Genomic DNA, 23,795 nt, shown 5'->3' with positions numbered 1-23,795 from the left:
TTGCATAGGTACACAAATGTCAAGATCCCTGAATTATGTAAGGCTGAGACGAGCATTATCGACAGAATCAAAAAAGGGGTGCTGCGTTGGTTTGGACATGTAGAGCGAATGGACAGCAAAAGAACGGCTTAAAGGATCTACCATGCAAATGTTGATGGATTCAGAAAACGAGGAAGATTGGGAAAGACATGACACGATCAATTCCATCGGGACAAGATGTCAAGAGTAGAAATAATCGGCGTGCTTGCCTGAGCGAATGTACGAATGTGGAGAAAGCGAGGTCCACATGCAAAGACGGAGTAATGTGGCGTTCTATCCTCTCTATCTGCCCTTACGGGGAAACGGCGAGATGGTTTGTTTTTGTAAAAACCGTTGTGAAGAACGAGAGTTACATTGATCTTGTGAGCTATAAAAATATTGTTATTGTAATCCAATATCTGTAACTTCGCTTGACTGGCATGATATGGCAAATTATGCTAATACTAATAAACTCAGTCTGACCAATCAAAAGTTTACTTTTGAAGGGTACAGGATATAAAGGATGAATGTCAAAAGTGAAAATTTTAAGCTATAACGTTTTTAAGTTTTTAAACCTATTGGACATTTAAATAACCTTTTGTGTTACTTAATGTAAATATTGGCCTAAACTGTTTTGAATCATCTAAAACGGTATTCAGTAATATTAAATTATCGCTTTGTTTCCGGCATTTAACTGACATCCATATTTTACTCCCCTAGATTATTTTTTTTTATTCCGGTAACTTAGAAAACACAGCCTTAATGTCAAATTTAATTCAATAGAACTACTGTTAACCATGCGAATTGCCGTTAAATGCCATTATTAGTTTAAAACACATCAAAATTGACTGCCATTCTTTAAAGAAACATTATTTATAAATTTTAAGTACATAACTGTTCTAAATAACTTAACAATAATCATAATAATATTTCCTATATGCACCTAATCGTGCATAGGGAACTGCATTGAAAAACCAATTGCAGCGTATCTTGATAATTATTTTAACATAAAGATACAAGTAAGATGATCGGCCTTACTCTCCACGTGCCAGTCCAGTGACAATGAAATAATCTAGTGTAAAAACACAATTTTAAATCAATATTTCATGACAACCACAGGACAGGAATCAAACCCAAAACCTCTTGCATGGCAGACAAACGATACTTAAAACATTATATTAAATAGGGAATCTTAAAAACTCAAAATGCAGTGTCCAGCAGAATCTCAAATACCAAATTATCATTTATAATAATTTGGTCTCGCGGAGTTTTTCATTTATTTATTACTCTTTTTGTGGGAGATAGTAAAAAAACGTAATCTAAACTCACACGAATAAAGAAATAGCAATATTTGTACATAAATTAATTAAAATCAATACTAGTATTCAATAAAAGGGGGAGAGATTCTATATAGCAACAGTCCGTCTTCGAAAGACGATGGTGATGTATACTTATTAAGACTGGGAAAAACAGCTTTTCCGGTGACTATATAATCCTATACGGGACCAACATACACAGCATCAGGCCGGTTGCCTGTCAAGGTAAGCAAAGAGGAAAGAATGCTACAGTTACTCTGCATGCAGTTTCTCTTAGCTTATCTCACTTTTCACAAAAAACCGTGTCTAGTAAAAAGTTGAACAACTCAAAACATTAAGAGTATGACTTGTTTGTAATTATTGAACATGTAGCGAAGAGCAAAGTACTTAAATAAACATTCTTAGCTTGCTAACACCGGAACGCTTTTTCAGTTGGTAAACCTGATACTAACCTAACTTCACATCTATATGACACTTGAAAGGAGATCGTTCGCTGCATTTCTTCTAGATCTTTTGTCTCATCTGCACATAGGGCCCTTGGCCAGTTTTAACTGTATTGCGAATTCCTTTTAATACAATTATATGGTGATATAGTGTACAACTTCTAGTAATAAACTTTTCAAATCTAATCGTGTTAAAATTTATAATTCGAAGTCGCAAATCAATATCAATATCCTATCAACACTCAAAAATCTGAACAAAAACTATCAAAAGGCTGCATTAGAAAAAACATTATTTTAACCAAATGCATTGTGATGGCAATTTTTACATACCAAATATTCAGGCATAACTATTTACAATCATAAAAAGTGAAGTGTTTTTTTAATATGGTATGGGATCTATTGTGAAGGGTTCCCAAATTAGTTCTCGCCCTCCAATCCCAGGTCTTTAAAGAGCCTGGCCCTGAGTGGAGGGTAAGTGTTTTTATATCGCTAAATATCCCCCTCCAAGCCCTGATCTTTAAAGTATCGGGTTATCAGATAAGAGGCGAGCGCTCCAATATCATCAAGTTTAACTAGTGCGGCCCCCGAGGACGCGTTTATCTGTTGTAATATAAAGCATTTAAGAAATTAATTATATATTTTTATTGTTTTATTACCATTCCTGCTCCTATGCCACAGCACGCAGCCACAGCTAGGATATTGAACACAGCGGAGCCCACAATGGTCCCGACTCCAATGTCTCCCTCTGTGATGAAGGTTCCTATGACATTCACGAACAGTTCTGGTGCTGAAGTTGCAGCAGCCATAAACGTCGCTCCTGCTACGTCGTTTGACATATTTAATACTGAAAAAGAACAGAAATTAACCATCATTAAAATCTTTATGCCAGTAGCTCAATCACCAATAACTATCGAAGTGCTAATAAGCGACGTGATAACAATTTCTCACCATGGTTGTTTATCGTATTCGCAATCACAATGGAACATCCGTGAGCACCTAATATTAAATCTCAAAATATTTGCGTTTTGCGACGTATAATCCTGCTGCGCAATCACATATTTAAATTTTACCGGTGTAAATATGGAAAATATTCCAAAACTGCTATTTTTATTAATTAATTTATTATTTATCATGCTATTTATTGGATTTAGCTGCCAGCGGCGGTTAGCAAGCCAAATGTCAACAAAAGCAGTTGCCATAGTAAATGTAATTTAATTTTTACTTTTTTTGTATTAGATACTCGTTAATATTTTGCAAATGCAATATATTGTATTATTTTTTACAGTAAATGCCGATTTTTCGCCAGCGAACTGTTTTTTTTTTTTTTTTGAAAATTTATTTATAAACCCTTACGGATTATTACATTCATATTACATAAAATTATATATACATTTTTCATTTATACTCTGTTGTTCAAGATAATATTTTTTACATCTTTTGAAAAGTTTGTCTGAGTCTTTTGTTTGGTTTTGTCTGGTAGTTTATTGTATAATTTCAGTCCCTGGTTCATTAGTCTTGATTGTCTTTGTCTTGTTTTAGAAAGTTGTATATGGTATTTGTCTGTATTTATTTACGAGGAAATCAAAAAACAAACCGACACGAACGTTACCTTAGAGATTACATACGCGTTGACTTATGACTGCGATAACTTAAGCATGTTCATTAGGCAGTCAGATCTAATAATATCTTTGAATATGTTTTAGAAAACAAATTTACTTTGAAACCTCTTATTGAAAAATGCAAATTGTTAAAGGTATGAAAAATCACTAATTTGTCTCTTCTGAAAAGTAGGATTTTAGGAGATACTGCAGATTACCTTCCGCATTCGGAAATTTACCAGCAAACAAAAGTTTTTTATCTCAAGTATTGATTTAAATTTTTAATCAAATCTGTCAAAAAATAATTAGAAGCATAAATATTTTTTTCATCAACGTACCAGGGTTGCATTTGACGAGAATGCAAATAAAAAAATTGAAGGATGTTGTTTTTTTTTGTTTTTAATAAAATGTTTTGTTAATGTTTACAAACATTCGCTTTTTACAGATCTCAATCAGATCCTTACATTCCTTATAATTTCTTCCTATTTTTTCCTTTTTACTAAATTTTGGAAATACAAAAATAATATTAACTGACATTCAATACATTTATGAAAATCGCGTTCATGAATAAAGTGCACCTCTGTTGGTGAAAAGAGCCGAATTTGACATTTGCGAAAAGAATTCCATATTTGAAAATGAATTATTTTATGTTTTGAAATTCAGACATAAACGAGTACTTAAGTACCTACTTCAATTCAATATTTGAATATTAATAATTTTTAGTTTTGGAATTCAATCATAAACAAGAATCTAGGTAGGTACCTAATTATGTTTTTTTTTTTTTTAATCTAAGCTAATAAGAAGGCAAGCCAACGTTCGGGCAGGACAACGTCTGTCGGGTCCGCTTGTATTAAATATATATTCAAACAGGTTCAATTGAACATAATTATGCAGAAAGCCAGTAAACAATTTAGAAAAAATGAGATGTTGGTGTTATTGGGTGCAGATGATCAATCAATTATATGTTCTGCTTAAAGCAGCCAGGCCGCTTTCATACAAAAAACTGGAATAATCACCTTTTGAAAATAGCGTTGATCACAAAAACGGCATTTCTCAATTCGCAGAAAACACCCACAGCACTAGAAAAATCTTCCGGTATTTTTATTTTTTGAATAAATCTTTGCGTTTTTATGATTTACGAAAATGTTTCAATTTTGGTGGCCATTTTCAACGAGTTATAAATAACTCACTATTAGAAATTGGAAATCAAGTTGTGGTAGAGTGCGGTGCGATTCTCAGATCTTTGATCCATGAGTCCACGACACCAGACACCGGCCAGGGGACCACAATCCGATTCGGTATGGATGCTGATGGAAAGATTAATACCTTTATAAATCACGTTCTAAAAAAATATGTTTTATACAGAATGTTACCTCATGCATTCAAAGTTTGAATGAGGTATTATTCAATATTAGATCTGGCTGTTTTCTGCGAAATGCATATTTTAGGTTTTGTTGTTCGACAGCCGTAAAAAAATCACGAGAATCCCATATAATTAAATTACTTTAGTTAGTTAAGTTAAGTTATTAAAACAAACGAATTGGTAAGTGATTCTTTAAAATTAAGTATTCTAATATGAATATAAAATAATATGTCCAATACATAATGACACAACAAACATTAGAGTTTTACGGGGGCTGGCTGTTTTCTGCAAATTACACATCTTAGGTTGTGCGGATAACAAGACTTTAAAAATTATTTAAAAAGATTAAATACTTAGTTAAATTCTTTTTTGCATAATAAAAAAAAAATATGTATGCATTATTTATTATTTGTATGGGAGTGTTATTATCTCAGTTTCACTTTTCTACGTCTGGGTGTTTTCTGCATAACTACGTTCAATTACAAGCTTCCAACGACGATATTTTTTTTTTACAAAGATTTTATTTTATTGTAAATTGAGGGTAATTTCATTATCTACCCAATGTAATATGGGCCCTGGGCTAGTATAAGTATTTTCACCATGGAATAATATTATTTTACCTTGACCTATCAAAAAAAGAAATAAAAAGACACTAATTTATTTTATTTTATTAGTGAGCATTCGATACGAATATTTTTCTTTTATCGAGTATTAGACATTATTATAATAATTAGAGATGCCACGAATAGTGATTTGGCCGAACACCGAATGGCCGAAATGCCAAATGTTCGGCAAAAGATGTGCGCATTTTGCGCGTCACAGGTTACTACCTATCTCATTTTGGTGCGTGCGGGGGTGACGGGGCGGGCGTATTTGTTTCATTTGCAAGGAATTCATGTCGCGATACGCGTTATTTGTACATTATTAAATCACATTGTGTTACTAATAGTCCTAATTAGTTATTGTTTGTTCATTGTGCATCATAGCACCATTTAATAAAAAATCGCCTGTTTGGGATTATCACGAGATTTAACATAATTATAATTATAATTATGTTAAATCAGCGTAGTAGACTCCGTGGTGTAGTGGTCAAAAAGCTTGACTCACAAACGGATGGTTCGGGGTTCGATTCCCGGTGAGAACACAAAAATTCAATGTGATTGTTCTCTTACTTTGGTTTTGAGCTGCGCCCTTCTGAGACAAGATTTAGCAAACTATGTGATATTATGCGAGGCGTAACCCTCAATTAACGGCAGAACAGATGGGACATGACATGTACGGGGAGATAACGTGGTTTTTTTTACCTTCCATCAGACACAGGATGTGTTGTAAGTTCTAGGTGTTTGACCGTCATACCGCACAAATGGTTTCGGGACACGGGGCGTTTAGAAACAAGCTCTATAAGCTTGGACTTGCCCCTGAATCGAGCTGTACTTACGGAGATGACCATCAATCGGCCAAACACTGTGTGCTGTTAGATGATGGTTTGACAGGAGTCATGTGACCAGCGTGGAATGTGGATCTGATGGCCAACAGCACGAATTTTACATTTTTCCGTCGGTTACTCAAATGCGCGGACGCCTAGTTGGGTAAAATAAGGTGAGACAGGCAACTGTTCCTGTGGGATGCTGATTCAGTTGGAGCTGTGCTTCCTTCCGAGCGGAACGCACGCATTTTTTTGTTTTGTCCTCCCCTTACGGGGTGGTATTTGGATCCTCTGCCTCTGATCACCTAGGTAGTCTTTCTTTATTCAAGGCCATTCTCTCGTTGTACATATTCGTGTTTTTAATTATGTTTATTGTGCTAGTTATGTTTGCTGTGTTACTTTTGTTTTAAGTCATTGTTTTTGTATATGTGCATACGTTTATTTATGTTAATTGTTTGGATAAATATATATTTTAGAATAATAAAATAACAGAGGCATTGAGGGGATCCTGAGGGGTAGGGATGACGTATTGGCCTCTGTTCATACATCCACCTCTTCCCTCGTTCCTAAAGAATATTTATAACTTTCCTCTATGCGCAGCTAACAGAATGTCTCCAAGTCTCTATAACCGCTGCGAGTGGATAGTGGGCTTAAGGATCTCCCCTCAATGTGTGATTTTTCTCAAGCCTGAATGTTCTGTGCTCTAATTCATCACTGTAATTAGGCCTCTTAGCCTGTTCTAGTAAAAAAAAAACATTATCATAATAATAAAACATAGATTAAGGGATAACCTGGCTATGTGTTTGCTGTGTAACAACAAAATCTCGCGAGGTATTATTTATGAAAAAAATTGCAATCATTTGCTACAAACAAATGCTGCAAAAAATGTTTGCATTGATCACAACTATCTACTGATATATTTTAAGTATTAAACTAGTAAATTTTGTTAAAAATACAAACGTTTTTCGGTAACATTTGTTTTTTTTATGATTTAGTATTTGATATTCGGCCGAAAACTGAACATTGAAAATAGTAGCCGAATATTTCTGACATCTCTAATTGTTCACACTGACAATTAAAGGTAACGGCTATCGCTGAATGTCCCTCGCTAGGTAGGCCCTTTGGACCATCGGGCCTCTGAATGTTGGGTCATCGGACCATTGTCCTGTTACACACAAATAAACTCACCCTGGCTCTAAATTCATCCCCAAAAGTATATAAAAGACTATGATAACAGCAATTTGAAATTTTATTAAGACTAATTTATTAAAAAAATAAATATTAAAGAATACATTTTGTACAAAGCCAAAGTAGAGAATAGTATTTTGTTTTTGAGAAAAAAAGTCCATACATAATATCAGATATTTACAATCCCCATTATTTTCTTTAATCTTATTTTCACAGTTTTGTATTCCCTTTTATGGGCTCAACATAACTTACTTTAAATAATGATGATCAAAATATTTGCTTACATAAATAGTTGTTACTTCAAAAATAATATCAATCAATGCATAATGTTTTGTCTAAACTCTTTAATAGGAGTACAAAGAAAGCCTCTTAATGTATTATTTTGAAAAAAATAAATTCGTTATTTCGTAGTAATTAGGAATTTGGATGTGTAGTCTGGTCACCAAATTACATAACTCATGATGATTTAATTGAATCTGTGCCAAAAAAAACTTTATAACCTTACATTTATATGTAACCTGGGCAAAATCTTTCAGTCTTAAGATCAGCACCTAGAACAGTTCGGTCTTAATAAGTTGGAATTTAAGAAACTGATCTTAGATTTGATGTATCTTTATAATATAATTAATTGTAATATTTACTCTACATTTTGTTTAGAAAATGTACCTCTGAATGTCCCTAGTCCGGCGATTGAGATCGTACACTATATTTTATCTTCCAACCTTCAGTAATAATATGGCGCACTTTAATCATCACGTATGTTAAGATTACATAATTATGTAGAAAAAATGCTGATATTGATATCTTTAACGATACATTAATTAATTATAAGAGAACGGTAACGCATTTTAAATTTCAAATAGCCCTTTTTGTTAGTTAGGTAAAAAGAATTTGTAGCCCGTTAGTATAATTTATCGTAATAACTTTCATAATATTAAAATAATTTAATTTAGCTAGTCGATAAAAAAATATGAATATACTTTTTTTACTTATTTGTGCATATTGCGGTCACATATACTTGATGAACAATATCCAAACATAACAAATCGTGATTATTATACCAATCTCGTATGTATTTTTTATAGTTTGTGAACCATTATAAATAAATAAAAAAATAATTTTTAAAAAAAATAACATCAAAACCGCATAAATTCAAGATGGCTATTTGTTAAAGCATTAATTCCACAATATTTTTTATTTACAAAACTTTGTAAAATATTTTAATTACATTTGATACTTTAAAAAATGTTTCATAATTCTCCTCTCCAAACTTAAAGTTTTCCTTTTTTTGTGGATACAGGGAATTCGTTAAATTGGATATTTAAGAAAGAATTATTTTAAAATCACACTAAGAAGGATGCAAAATACAATATTTGATTTAAGGTTAAGAGGTCCCTTGACGAACACCATAATAAGAGAGATGAGAGATGTATGAGGCTGAGGAAGTTGTAGGATGAAGTGGACAACGAAGGAAGGACTGGTGTGGTCATATCCAAAGAATGGACACCACCCAGAGCAATTGACAGTTGGGGGGGGGGGCAGAGGAGGCAAATGCCCAAGGGCCCGGGACCGAACCAAGATTTTTTTTACTTTATTTATTTCTTAAATTTTCTAACACAGAAATACCATAGTAGTAGAAGATAGCCGGGTCCCAGAACCGTTTTTGTATATATACTCGTATTATAAGTTTTGAATCTCAGGCGGTTTTTTTCCTTTGTGTGTAAAAAATTATCATGTGAAAAAAAAACTCAATAAATATTGCAAATAGGAGATTAGAAGGGCCCTTCCACCTCGCTGCCCAGGGCCAGGGGGCCGAAAACCCTATCATCGGGCCTGACACCACCAGATTTCTTTATATTGCACTGCATATTTATCCTCACGGGAGTTGTCCTCGGGGAAGATCTCCGAAAAGACGGAAGGATAAACTACTTGACTAAAATTGAGACCTTAAAAATTGTGCACAAAATAACACTGGGAAACATACAAGACGACGACATAATATTAGTCAAAAATGCTGACATACATAAATATAACACCAGACAACAAAAACACTATCATATTGAAAAAGCAAAGACAAACACAGGACAGTCAAAAATACTACATAATGGACTTAAACACTACAACGACCTACCTTACTACTTGAAAACTTTTAATGGAGACAAATTTAAAATCAATCTGAAAAAGCACATGATGACTGAACTAACTAGACTAGACGAGACATAAAATGACTAGACAATATTAAATTTCTAATGTAACCCTAACGGGTTTTTTAAAATTGTAAATAAATAAAATATAAAAAAAATAGCCGGGAGAAAAAAGCCAACAAAGGCCTTCAGTAAAGAAAAATAAGGGTCTTGTACCCACCAATACAACAAAACAAACCCTAATATTGTATTAAATACAGTTTGACGGTCCTGCATATTTTACTCTCAATGAAACTTAATACATACATCAATAATTATAATTTAATACAATACATTGCTTGATTTACCTTTACACATTTTGTCTACGGCCGGTACGAAGTATTTATCACATACTACCGCCAGAGCGATAAACAGGTACAGTGACGCAATGACGTGTAATACAACTGCGCCATTTTGCCGCTGTTCTTGAGTAAATAAATCGGTAGGGAAGTCATCTATAGCTGCCTGTGTGCAATTTAACACTGAAATCAGAAACAAACATTCAAATCAATATAATTGGTTAATCACGCCATTAAATAATAGTAAGAGACTTGCCGATGTTTATCAATTGGGTTAACTCAAATAACGTTGTATCCATGGAATTACGTATAATATACCAGAAGTATTTATTTTTATTTATAGACCAGTACAAAAATTGACCAATTTCTAGCTTCTTCCACATTCATTCATCTAGTCGTACACGCCCTTCGGTTCTGCCTGCTTTTGACATGACCGGATTTAAGGTTTCAGTTTATCTGATCATATCACGTCTTCTTTGTTCGTCCTCTTACCGTTCATTCTCGCCATGTATACCTGTTTTACCATTATTTCGTCATCCATTTGTTCTACATTACCGAACCATCTCAAAGACCCTTTCCTTATTTTATCAATTATACCTGACTCAGATTTACACACTTGCCTGACTTAATCATTCGTAACTCTGTCATACACTGATTTTCCACACATTCGTCTAAGTCTAAGAGATCGCATTTTGACGGCATTCACGCCGCTTTTATTCTTTCTCTGCTCGTTCCAAGTTTCACTCGCATACATCAGCGTTGAGACTAAAACTCCGTTGTGCACCGCCAGTTTAGCTATAATTGGCATATTTTTATTAGCAATTACTGTGCTTAGTGCGCCGTTCATTTTGTTTCCCGCATTCACTCTCCTTTCAATATCTCTTTCGACTCTTCCATCTCTTAAAAAAATTAAAAATATGCTTTCCAAATACACAAATTCTTCTACTTGTTCAAGATATTCGTTGTTTGAAAAAATGATAACAAATATTTGTGTATGAAAAGATTTAGTTATCGACAACCATCGGCAAATCTCTTAGACAATTATTGTATTTCGAGTTTATATTATTACTCTAAAATTGTAGGGTATAATGAAACAAGAGTCCTTTTACAAAATGAAAAATAAATCAATTTAAACATCAACCCGTAAATTTATAAGATTCTGCATAATTAAACCTAGAATATGTCCACGAACGTGTAATTTTCTCAAACCCAACAGTTTGAGTAAGTTGGAAGAAATTGCCATAAGACAATATGCCCACCCTTACATGTATATAAAGGGTTCCAAAAATATTAACCCTCAACTCCCTTTCAAAAGTCATAAAATGCAAGAAAATAAACATGAAAATCTATACCCATACGTTTGTACATGCCAATGTCGAATAGCTTATCATATTTAAGACATATCCATTTTTCAATTCGGGATTGTTTTTAAATATTGTTTTATGTTAAAAACCCATTGAAATAATGAATAATTTTCTAAAAAAATTCAATGGGAACATGTGTTATTTATCTTGCCTCAATAACAATAAAAATGTACAAATAAAACATATTTTAATTGCATTCAATTCATTATTCCAAAAATGATTTATACCCGAAGTAACCCTTACAAAAATGTTAGTCTTGTGATACAAATTTCAAGAGGATATACCTATGTGGATATTTATTTAAAAATTATATTTTTGTAAACGTAATTTCCATATTCCGACCACAAACACTTTTGATTTTTAGACGTTTTCATAAATAAAAATTTTGGCAGTAATCATCACAAACTATTCTGTCGTAAACAGCTTTTTTTACGTATAAATATATTGAAATCCGGTGTTTTATATATTGTTTATCGAAAATATTCATTGACGCTATGTGTAATTAATTGTAATTTTAACAATGTTTTGAGTATGTCCAAATGCTTGCAAACTGATTGGATTTCCTCCCGAGGGAGTTATTAATATTTAAATTTGTTGCAACAGAGAGTGAAAACATTTTTGAGAAGGGAACTTGGAAGTTTATGCATTTACAGGGCAACCTGTCATTGGCTGGTTTAAGTGGCTCCTTTACACACTGTGTAACATTCACGGTGAGTGAATGAAAAACGGAAAGTCAACAGAACAAGGAGTTGAGGAAATGTGGATGTTTAAACATAGGCAGAATGGTGAATGTTACACTGTGTGTAAATTGGTCACTTAAATCAGCCCATGATAGGTCATAAGCTCTGTAAATGCCTGCACTTCCATATTCCCTTCTCAAAAATGTTTTCTCTCGCTGTTGCAACAAATTGAAATTATAATTTTCATTAAAAGGCAAAAATGTAAATCTCATCTCGCATTAAAACTTATTTTTTTTATTTTTTTTAATTACTATATTTTCCACTAGATTTCAGATACATCATCATCACCATAAATCCCTTGTCAGCAACCGGTGGTGCATAGGCACTGCAATTTTTAATCAAACGCAGCGTATCTCGATCATCTTTTACAGGAAAGTAAGGTGATCAGTCTCACGCCTCACGTGCCATTTCAGGGATAATAAAATACGTCAGTGTAAAACTACCTTTGAAAGAAATTATTTCATGTCAACCCTTCTAAGACCTCAAGCATGGTAGGCAAACATAGCAATCACTACACTACGAGGCGGATGTTTCTCCACTCGATTTCCTTTGTCAGGATTTTCACACAAGAGCAGCTATTGCGTCAAAAAAACCGTCCAGGTTTCTGGTCCTATCTCGCAAACAAAACTGAATTATTTATCCGCCCAGAGACGACAAAGATCACTGACATGTTAATACATAGACGCGCCCTATGAAGTAAAATATTTTTTAAAGTAGTGACACAAAAACGTTTGCATAGTTGCTAAGTATGTTCGTTTTAACCTGAGATGCATTCAACGATCATGCATTTGCTACCGCAAATTAGAGGATACCTACTCATTTATGGTATATAAAAAAATTGTGTTAATAATCAACGTTAGTTTTTTATGGATCCCAATCAGATTCTTTCCTTCAATTCCTAATAGTTTTGACTCATTTATTTCTTTTCACTGGATTTTGGGAAATGCATAAAAAATATTAACTCACGTTTAGTGTATTTTAAAAACGTATTCCTATCTGCACATCCCTGTAACTAAGAAAAGCTTCGCGATTGCGCCGCTAGGCGCAGTTTGACGGTTACAAAAAAAAATTATAAATATTTGAATATTAATTGTTCTAAGCATAGAAATAAGAGTAATCGAGAAAGCGCATACGCACATCAAACAGAAGGCGACTAAACTACTCATGAGTAGGTTTACGTTTTGACCCATTAGTTTCTTTGTAGACGTTGCTTAGTACACAACTCCTGATTTAAATTCAACTATGCCGTGTCGTGTGCTTTTAAAGTGTATAAATACTGCTAGGACCTTAAAGAAACAGTATAGTAACACATTTCATGTTTAATTAGCAAAAGAATGTTTAAGTAGCAAATGCATTACTTAAAATGTGAGTTATTTATCCATCTGTCAGATTGCCGAAGAAACAAAATGACTATTTCGTTAGTGTTGCCAGCGTAGTAATTTTTTTTACCCTACTTTGCTCATCTAATGAAAGAACTAATAAAAATTAGACCTCAGATGAAACAACGCCGTGGGGGACATTTAAACAACATTATCTTTAAAACATCAAATATTATTTAACATGATATAAAAATATCCGTTTTATGTCAAATAAAATTTGTTATATATTTTGAGTTTAAAGTTCATTAATTCAATTACTTTTATTAAATGACCCTTTACTTATCTACTCTGTTGTGTCAATCAATATTTCCGCGGGAACAATAAAATTTTAGAGAAATTAACACATTGCTTTTTTTTAACTTACATTTGTGTTATGATTATTTTTTTCCCATCGTGCAACATTACGCGGCGACATCACGAATGCACGCGGCAAAAATAGGGCACGGTGGGGGGATTATTGGACACAGTCCAATATATTCAAATATTATTCTTCGCCTCCTTCTGGACTATTCTAAATTCTATGGTTCTAAGCTTTGTTAATCACTCGTGAACAAATATTTATTAATAAAAAGTTATACAATCCTTTTTACAATGTATATCTGGTTTTTACACGTTTTCATGACACATGTAGGCATTTTTGTTTTGATTCTAAACGCTACGCCTGGCTGGCGGTCGAAGAATGACTAAATACGCTTTGGGCATGACTAAACGTTTGGGCATGAGTTAGGTGTCATTCATCATTTCTAAGGTCTCAGGGCATGCCTTTGTGTATTAATATGTTAATGACAAAGGTACATAATAATAATAATTTGAAATTATCTTACTTTGTTTTAAAACAAGTAACTGAGCCAAATGTATTTTTTATTGCAGCAAAGGTAAATTACCTGAGTCCTTCGTTTTGAAACTATTTTAAATCAATTACTGGTTTAAGTGGTTTCAGTATTGCATAAATAAGTGCAAGAAGAAGCTGTTTGTAACTTGCTTTTTGTGGTCGCCATTTTATTTTTGGACGTAGCCGACGTGACAGATAAACGGATACGGCTTTTAAAAATAGAATGCTAATTAATTCAGAGTATATCTAGTAAGTAGGTATATTATTTAGTTAATAGACATGAAAATTTTATTTTTAACACGCTGGCATCGGCATAAGGAAAGTGTCCATTGATGCCCAAGGATAGCTCTTATACCTACCTGGTTTAAGAATGTGCAGTAAATAGTACTATCAATTGGATATTTTCACAAGTCGGGAATAACGTTAAAAAAGTGTAAGACATATTTAGAGAATAAGAATAGTAAAAATTTTCCTATCGGAAATTCTTCGTAGGCATGCGCAGTACTTATTTGCAGCGCAATAAGGTATTTTTACTAGGGAAGAATATTGGATTTAACATGCTGTACTTTTTAAGGAGTTTTTAAAGACTATTTTAGTATTTGTAATAGCGCTAATAGCAATCAATAATTTCAGTCGTCAATTTTTTCTCAAAATTTTCTATCTCAAAAACGGTAGTTTAGTAAGTTGTCATTTATTTTCACGTTGGTAATGCCATACAAAGAAATAAATAAAAAAGAGTACGATATAATATTGTCGTTTATACTCCTTTTACCCCTACTATACCTTACTCATTCCAGACATAAATAGGAAAAGAGAAAATAAGAAAGGGGATAGATCGAGAAAGAGAAAGGAGATGTTTCTTCAGACGTTATTTAAACTGAGATACTGTAGAAATATCTTCTTTTTTTATTATTTTAAGTATTTTTTGACATCTTCTGAATTTGTTTCCATTTATCATAAAGCACTTCACAGTAAGTATTCGTAGTTGCTTTTAGCTGAAAATATTTTAATACTTTCAATCACACGACACCACCTCTTTGCCGCTATCAGGTTCTTAGGTAGGTATATATTTAATTTTAAAAAAACAACTGATCTATTGTTGTATTTCCGCGCAAACTACGGAAACGTAAACAATCAACACAGGGGGATCTAAAGTTGGTCATTTAAAATACGACCGGGTGGATTTCTCTGATATTTCTGATTCGCTTAGAGTGGTTAATTTTGATTCTTGAAAAGTAAAATGAAATTCCAATCCAACCTGATATTCCCTCCAAACCTTGGTACAATAGCGCGAGTAAACTCAATAGGTCTAGGATTGAAACTTTTTGCCGTATCAGATCTGGCCACTGTTGCACTCTATCTCATATGTTTAAAATTAAAATTTTGGACTCCAATTCCTGTGAATGTGGAGGTATTGGAGATCTTAATCACATTTTTCACATATTCTTTACTGACTGGGACACAAAAAATATTCGATATTTTACTTATGTTTTTTATAACCTTTCCAATTCATTTATTTCATATTCTTTCTTGTACAAATTGTTTATTAATCAATTTTGTTTATATTTTTTATGTTCAAACTGTTCCAAAACAAGCAAAAACAAAAAAATTACAAAAATGGTAGTCAGTAGGGATGGACCAATCTGCTCGTCAATTTTACAAATTGACGAATTTTTAAAGTACCTCTAGAGTCTAAAAGATCCAAGATCAACCCTATACTACCCAATGTAGACGATTCGCTTCATTTCGATAATCGTACGACAAAAGTGATTTTAAGCATTTTTACAACTCAGTGACTAGTTTATTATATTGTATTTATACTACCTTTTATAATTTATTTCAAAAATTGCCACCAGGGTAAAATTGTTCTTTCAAATTTTAAACAAAAAGCCAGTTGAAGGTGTTTTGTCTAAAACGTAATTACGCCAATGTTCAAATAGTAATTTCTTTGTATTTAAAAAATAGGGTAATTTCAACTTTAAAAATGACATTGATATTTAGAGCGGATTTTTGCGATTCTAATAATATAACTATCAATGTATTTAAAACGAGTTCTCATTAATAATTTTCGGGTTTAAAAATGAGCACATACGAAAGTTGGTATCACGTCATTTTGACGTCGAGCGTTGCGACCGCCGAATAAGCTTCTTTTTCTTCTTTTTTTTTTTTTTCTTTGCACCACAACAGGCCAGGAGGCCCAATTACAGTGGTGAATTACATCACAGAATACCCAGGCTTGAGAAAAATCACTTTTTATTTTTTTATGTTCTCACCGGGAATCGAACCCGGAACCTTCCGTCTGTGAGTTAAGCGTCTTGACCACTACACCACGGAGGCCGCTTTTAATAAACATTGCGTGCAAGTTGAGCGCCAAAACGTAATACGTGCCGATTGTCTCACACGGCGCGTAACGTCTCGTTTTCGGGTAATTCAAAATATGTATAATTTGAACCTTTGTAGAAAATTTATCCGACGTCGCACGAAAAAAATATTAGTGCCGTTGTCATCGTATTGTTTTGTTTATTTAAAAATATTTAAAAAATAAATACCTGAAAAGACCCTATTATTTCCGCTACTTTAATTCTTAGATAAAAAGATGTTCATAAAAAATATTATTTCTTGTTTTTTAAATATTCTTGTATTTTTCAACTTTTTATGCCCGGTGTACCACAAATATGATACACATCTAAATTTTAAAATTAAAACCGAAAAAAAAATAACATAATGATTTTTAAAAATTATAATTAGAAAAATTGTGCAGTGAAGGGTTAAATATTTCATTGAATACTGTCCACATCATGGTATATTAGTAAGTATGTTGAACTAATTTAAATGAGATCTGAGGTTTGATTCACTCAGTCGAAAATGAAAAGTATTTATAAGTGGTAAAATTATTTTTTCCACAACTGTGCCCGTAAATATCTAAATGGAATTGTAATCAGCCTTGTATCTTCGAAAGAGATTTATGAGATTTAAATTTTTTTAAATGTGAACATGAATTATTTAGTATAATATACTCATAACAGCTGACGTGTAGAAGAAAAATCATATAATCTTGATTGATAGATAGAATAACACTGATGTTGAATTTAAGATAGTTTTGTCTTTTCAAACAAAGCCTTACACATAATGATTAATGTTTAAAATAAATTATACCATGCTTTGTGTACAGTTTAGATAAATTATCAATTGATGTTTATTTGATCATCGAGTGTTTTCAAAATACTTTATTTGCCATTGTAAAAATATTGTGAGATAGGTACTCGCATTATTATTTTACGCAATAAATTATATTATATTTGAACGGACAGGTAAATAATATAATTATGTGTGTGAAATAGGACTAGAATCCTAGACGAGTGTATTTGACGCGTTAGTCGCTCTCAGGTAAAAAAATCTTGAAATGAAAATCGAGTGGAGAAACGTCCGCCTCGTAATGTGTCGGTTAGCGCGTTCGCGAGATCCCGGGCTCGAGTACTGGGAAGGTAGACATGAACCATTTGTCGACAAAGGTAGTTTCTCACTGAAGTATTTCATTGTCCCTGGACTAGCAACTGAAACGTAAGACTGATCACCTTACCTCCCTGTAACAGATAATCGAGATACAAAACATTTGGTTTAACAATGCAATGCCCTATCCAGTATTGGGAGCGGATAAGGTTGGATGACGATTTATCAAACATTAATATATTTTTAATTCATATTTATATTATGAACTTTCATGAAGGTAAATTTCATTACTAGTAACAAGAACCAATTATTCCTAAATTTTTGAAATAATAATTGAGTTTCTAATATTTTCATCTGTTTTATACATACATACATATATTTTTCATTTTAAATTGTATTTTTATATTTGCAAATTGTTTATAACCTCTGTACTTTTGGACCTAAATAAATCAATAAATAAATACAAGAGACATAGTATGAGTTATTATATGCCTGGGTACGTATGCTGATGGGAAGTTAAAATGTATCTTTAATTTTATCGACAAAGTTAAATTAAGTTTTCTGTGTGAAAATGTAATATATTTATTGATGTAATAACTTATATTTACATATATGCAAGAATTTTCAATAAATAATTTTAATAAAAATAATGTAATATGATAACATTTTTTTTTCTAAACATGTTCTATTTTACCGGCAACCGACGAAGGTACTTTGAATTTTTATACAAATATCTACACTTTCGTACATAAATGTTGATGTTAGTTTTAACCGTCTCGGTGTATACCGATGAAGATAGCCGTTCATAATCGCGGCCCTGGACAAACTTGTACCGTCTGGGAGAAAAGGGTTTACAAATTGTAAATTGAACAAGACTAGTACAATATACAGATGTTTGGCCCGTGAAACTGGTACTATGCGGTTTACAAATTAGGTGTTTGGTCTTCTTCAAATTATATAACCCTTGATCAGTTTTCAATTGACCCTGAGGTCAGAAAGCGCCTAATACTTCCAACATGAACCAAAGAAGTAATTGGTGGTGCGGGTGGATTAATCAATATTCGACTAAATTATAAAGTGACAGCACAAAAACATTGAACTTCTTCTTTTTCTTAAACTTTTGAGACATTCTAAGATCTGTGTTACAGAAAGCTAATTGTTCTCCTGAGACGATGAGTTCCAACTGTTCCTTCTTCGAAATCATAATTACGCCTCATCTTTTTATTTTTTTATTTATTTACAATTTTAACAATCCCGTTAGGCTTACATTAGAAATTTAATATTGTCTAGTCATTTTATGTCTCGTCTAGTCTAGTTAGTTCAGTCATCGTGTACTTTTCAGATTGATTTTAAATTTGTCTCCAGTAAAAGTTTTCAATTAGTAAAGTAGGTCGTTGTAGTTAAATATATATGGACAACTTCCGCTTGGTCTTCCAGTGTATAGTGGCTGCAAGTGTACACAAGTCTGTCGCTGCTAATTCTGTCCATATAACATATAGCCCCTTCCGTATCTTCGTCTGTATCTGCTCCATCGCACGATATCCTGTATTTCACGAATCCCTAATTATGGTATTATGGATTCGGTCTCCGAGAGCTTTTCTGAATAGCCTTTTGCTTAACATATAACATTTTTGTGAAATATATATATACAGGATGTTCATCAAACCCTGTCACATCCGAAAACACGATGATCAGTATGAGCAAGAAGACATATTGGCATAGTAAAATATTTTTTTGGAACGAATAAAATTTAAAATAAATATTTAAAAAAATATAAAAAAAAGCAAATGATTGCTTACTTCTGCAGATAAGAAACGATGAGCGGGAGGGGGGGGTCTGATACTGCGCCGCGCTCCCCTCACTTCTCCCCTGCAGAAGTAAGCAACCATTTGGTTTTTTTTAAATATTTTATTTTTGAATTTTTTTTTTTTTCTCAATATTTTTTTAAATATTCTAATATGTCTTCTTGCCCATACTGATCATTCTGGTTTCGGATGTGACAGGGTTTAAGGGACACCTGTATATATAATAAAATATTCCATTATATATCGAAGCTATACTGACAGAATGCATTAAGTCAACAGTCTTTGTATATTTCAAATATTTTTTAATATGGGTGCAAGATGTTGATTTCAAATTTTACGCCTTGCCTAGCATAAAAATTTCACTTTCAAAGCTTTAAAACAAAAAAAAAGGAAATTGTGGGAGAAATAATGCGTTGAAAGAATAAAAAAGCTTTAAATGCGATCATCTCGGAACTAGTTTTAATGACTTGCATTCTGTCAGTAAAACAATAAAATATTGCAAAGTTCGAATCACATGGGTCAAAAACCTGATTGGAGAATGGGTCAAAATGAGGTTCAAAGTACAGTGTTTTTTTTATTTTTTATTATTATTTGTTAATGGACTATTACCTAAACTCAGCCAAAAAAAAAAAAAATGTATTGTAATTTCAGCGTTATAGTTTGTTTGTATTTATTTTATTGTATTTATTTTATTCTGTTTATTTTACTCCGCGTGTGGCGTCTCAAGTTCTCTTTCGCATTTTCTTGGTCATTCTGCCGATTAGTCCGGTGACAGTAATTAAACCGGTAATCTTCCACAACTCTCTTATCATTAGTTAATTCATATGAACTAGTGACGTCATTCAAAGTAGTAAGTTTGTATTGAAATATTTTAAAATATGTTTTTCGTAGATTTTCAAGAAACCTAACCGTATAATTTAATGATCTATTTTTTTCTCGCACGTAAGAAAAAAAAATTGTATCTAATTTCCCGTAGGGCTGTAGATTCTCATTCTGAATCGGAAATTGTAACCCCAGAAGCACACTGTATACACTCTAAATTTGGTGGTTTTGAGTTATAAATGCGGTTTAACTAATTTTTTTATCTTTCTTGGGAGAACATTCACGTATCTTTACGATTTTTTTGAGCAAGATATACCACAAAATTTAGTACTCTTTGGAATAAACTGAGTAAAATATCTAAAAAGACACTGTAGTAATTATGATGCTACAGATTTATTCTGATACTGCTCACTAGGCCACGAGATGGACAACAATATAGGAGTGGGTACGATCAAACTCAAGAAGACATATCTCCAAAAACAAAAAATAATAACTTTTTTTTATCTTTAAGTGGTGAAATGGAGTTCCGAGGGTTGCCCTAACACCTCCATAGTCTATGGTGAGTCATGGCTTTGGGATGGGTTGTATTGTCCCCGATATACGGGGCGCCTCATAGGTCTTTTTATGGTGGGCTGATAAATATTTTTTTTTTTTATTTACTTATTTGGTTATCTTTTAAAGAAATATTATAAAAGAAAGAAGTTTTTTTAATAATAACTTATCTCGCGGTGTCATTTTTATCAAGGTCGCAATACGTAATATCGTATCTTTCTTTGTTCTGATGCTAAGAAAAAAACATTCCAAAATATTTTTTATTTTTACGCACCTGCTGAACAATGATGAAGTTCAACCCTACGGGAAAATGTAGGAACGTGTTAGCAAAATAAATGCAACTGGTGCCAGGCGCGCTCTCAATGGCATAATTCTCTTCTTTGTGCGGAACAAAATGTATTGCATGTCAAATAGTTGTTTGTATAGTCAGCGCTTTGCCTGTTTCCCATGACTAAAACTATTGAACAAAGAACCCAGCAAAACAGATACACGAGATGTGCTCTAACTGAAAATTGTGCAACCCTTGCTGCAAGAACGAGCTTCGATCAAAGGCAATATTATAGTGTTATAGCACCGAGAGTGTTAAGTCAGTTGGACAGTTCTTTAAAAACCTTAAATAGCTTAAATACGTTTAAAGCCAAGGAAAATCACAGGCTACAAATAAATTAATGATATACTCGAGGCTATGCAGTAAATCCAAAAAAAAAATCTCCTTCACGATTAATGTAATTTATCTTTTGTATATCTTTATTATAACTATGTCCCATTGCAAACCAGTAAATTTACAATAGGTTAGCCTCAGAACAGACCATTGTCTACTGTCTAGTTGGGCGACAAATTGTGAATTGCAAATGTAAAAATATATATTTATTTATTTATATATACGCCCAATAGTCATTTTTAGGACATATTGATACATAGAAAATTATTATTAAAAAAGTAGAAAGACACAATGGTATATAGTAGATTTTGTGGGAGTAGAAGCGGGAGAGAGGTGTTTATGGTTGAATTTGATTCAGTGATCGTTTGAATATAAATAATAGAATATTGATTATCTATAAATATTATATATACCTCTATGTAACCTGTTTTTTCTTGTTTCTCTTCTCTTTAATATAAATATGTATGTAAGTTAATCTTAATAATAAATAAAAAAAATATTAATTTAAGGTTTGCTAGAATATCTGAAAAAAAACATGAAGCTGCACATTGTACTATGTTGGTGGTTAATGGTAACCGAAACTAAGAGGCAGTTCAGCCCTACGGGAAATTAGATATAAAATATGTAAAAATTAGATAATCAAATTGTACGCCGAATTTTTCGTAAATGAATAAAAAAATTATTTTTTTTAAATGAACGACGTCACCAGTTCTTCCGAATCAACTAATGATAAGAAAATTATGATAGATTTCCGGTTTACGGAAAGTCATTTAAACAATCCGTATAACTCACCGAGAAGAAGAGAACTTGAGACGTCATCATCATCATTCCCTTTCCGCACCTAATGATGCATAAGGCACTGCATTGGTACACCAACCGTAGCGTATCTTGATGATTTTTGTTCTATGAAGGTAAGGCAAGGTGATCAGTCTTACGCTTCAGGTACCAATCCAGGTACAAATGTATATTCTATTATGAAAACACCATTATCAATAAATATTTCATATCAACCATGTAGGGAATCGAACCCGAGACCTCTTGCATGGTAGGCAAATGCACTGACTATTACACCGCGAGATCGACAAGACGTCATACGTCAGATGAGACGTCGAATTTAAAAAATCATGGTGGTGATAATACGATGCATATATTTTTTTTAATGTTTGGATTAGTTTATTGGTCTATTAACAAATGAAAAAATAAAAAAGCAATAAATTTAATCATTGGGAAAAGAGTGCTGCGTTAGTAAAGCAAATGGATAATTAAAACCGTTAAAAAAAAATCTATGCGAATGTTGATTGATGAAAAAGACGGGCTGAGGAAGGCACATTATAATAAAAATCAATAATAATTCAAAAAAATTAAACATCCTGTGCGACTTGGCGTAAGTACCTACATAAGATGACGCATATACAAAAAATATATAAATAAATAAGGATAAATAGCTCTTTCTTTATTATGCTAGTGTATGTATGAAAAAAAAAAGATTTCGAAAAAAAAAATTATGAATCGTAATGTCATTTAATGTTTATATTAGTTATAAACATGGTAAGCATTAACTTACTTTAGCATAAATAAATTATTATTTTTATCATTATGATATATTTTCTCTCTTAAGGATGGATCACTGTAATATAGTGGAGATGTGCAATTATGTATGCACTGATCTGTATAAATATAATATTTATACAGGTCATAACCCCTTTAGATGCCTAGACGTCTATGTTTTCTTCTCTAAAATGTTCGTTGTCATATGTTAATATTAACAGCCTAGTCTACAAAAAATTGAACAAACTTAAAACATTATTGATAAATTCACCTGGTCCAAGAAGAAGTATAAAAATTGAAACATATTTCAAGGCGTTGCCTAGTTCATAGGTGAAATAATTCAAAATGATGAATCTCACCCGCATCAATAAAGGTTTTAGCTCTTTAACGAAAAAAATAAGGAATATGGATGTTCAAATTAAGACATAATCGTGAATTTTACACAGTGTGTGAAGTGGCATTTTAAACCAGCCAATAACAGATCATAAGCTATGTAGATGCCAAGACTTCCATATTTCTTTCTCTTAAATGTTTCTGTATTTTTTAATTTTATTTAATTTAATAAAATATATAGTTACAACACGTTAACAAAAAAAAATACGTAAGTAATAAAGTAAAAGTAAAGAAACGAAAAACGAAACGAAGCACCACACCAAAAAGAAGCAATCTCTTGTGCTTGCTATGGAATTATAATATAAATAAATATATTATGTATATGTGTGCGTGAATATTATATATCTATGTATTTGCTAGTATGTTTATGAATGCATTACAAGAGCCCCAACTCAACACGGATTTTCTAGCGAGT

The 23,795-nt window shown here is 32.4% G+C and overlaps 1 protein-coding gene across 3 annotated transcripts in view; it reads right to left on the bottom strand.

Moving 5' to 3' along the window:
- zyd (sodium/potassium/calcium exchanger zydeco) overlaps window positions 1-23,795 on the bottom strand; it is an 83,523-nt gene that overhangs the window by 24,283 nt on the left and 35,445 nt on the right. For 2 of the 3 annotated variants that reach the window (XM_088234016.1, XM_088234017.1), the window contains exons 2-3: window positions 9,844-10,017; window positions 2,434-2,621 (exon numbers count right to left, since the gene is read on the bottom strand). In XM_088234016.1, coding sequence (XP_088090142.1) covers window positions 2,434-2,621; window positions 9,844-10,017 — 362 coding nt within the window. Of the gene's footprint in view, window positions 1-2,433; window positions 2,622-9,843; window positions 10,018-14,201; window positions 14,317-23,795 lie in introns of those variants that run through there. The other variant, XM_088234018.1, reaches the window with a different exon arrangement.

The sequence above is a fragment of the Micrasema longulum genome, unplaced genomic scaffold (genome assembly GCF_059751315.1).
Source record: "Micrasema longulum isolate JH-2025_06_02 unplaced genomic scaffold, ASM5975131v1 h1tg001178l, whole genome shotgun sequence".
Taxonomy (NCBI): domain Eukaryota; kingdom Metazoa; phylum Arthropoda; class Insecta; order Trichoptera; family Brachycentridae; genus Micrasema; species Micrasema longulum.
The sequence above is the reverse complement of the archived record's forward strand: the minus strand, read 5'-3'. Positions and strand labels throughout refer to the sequence as shown.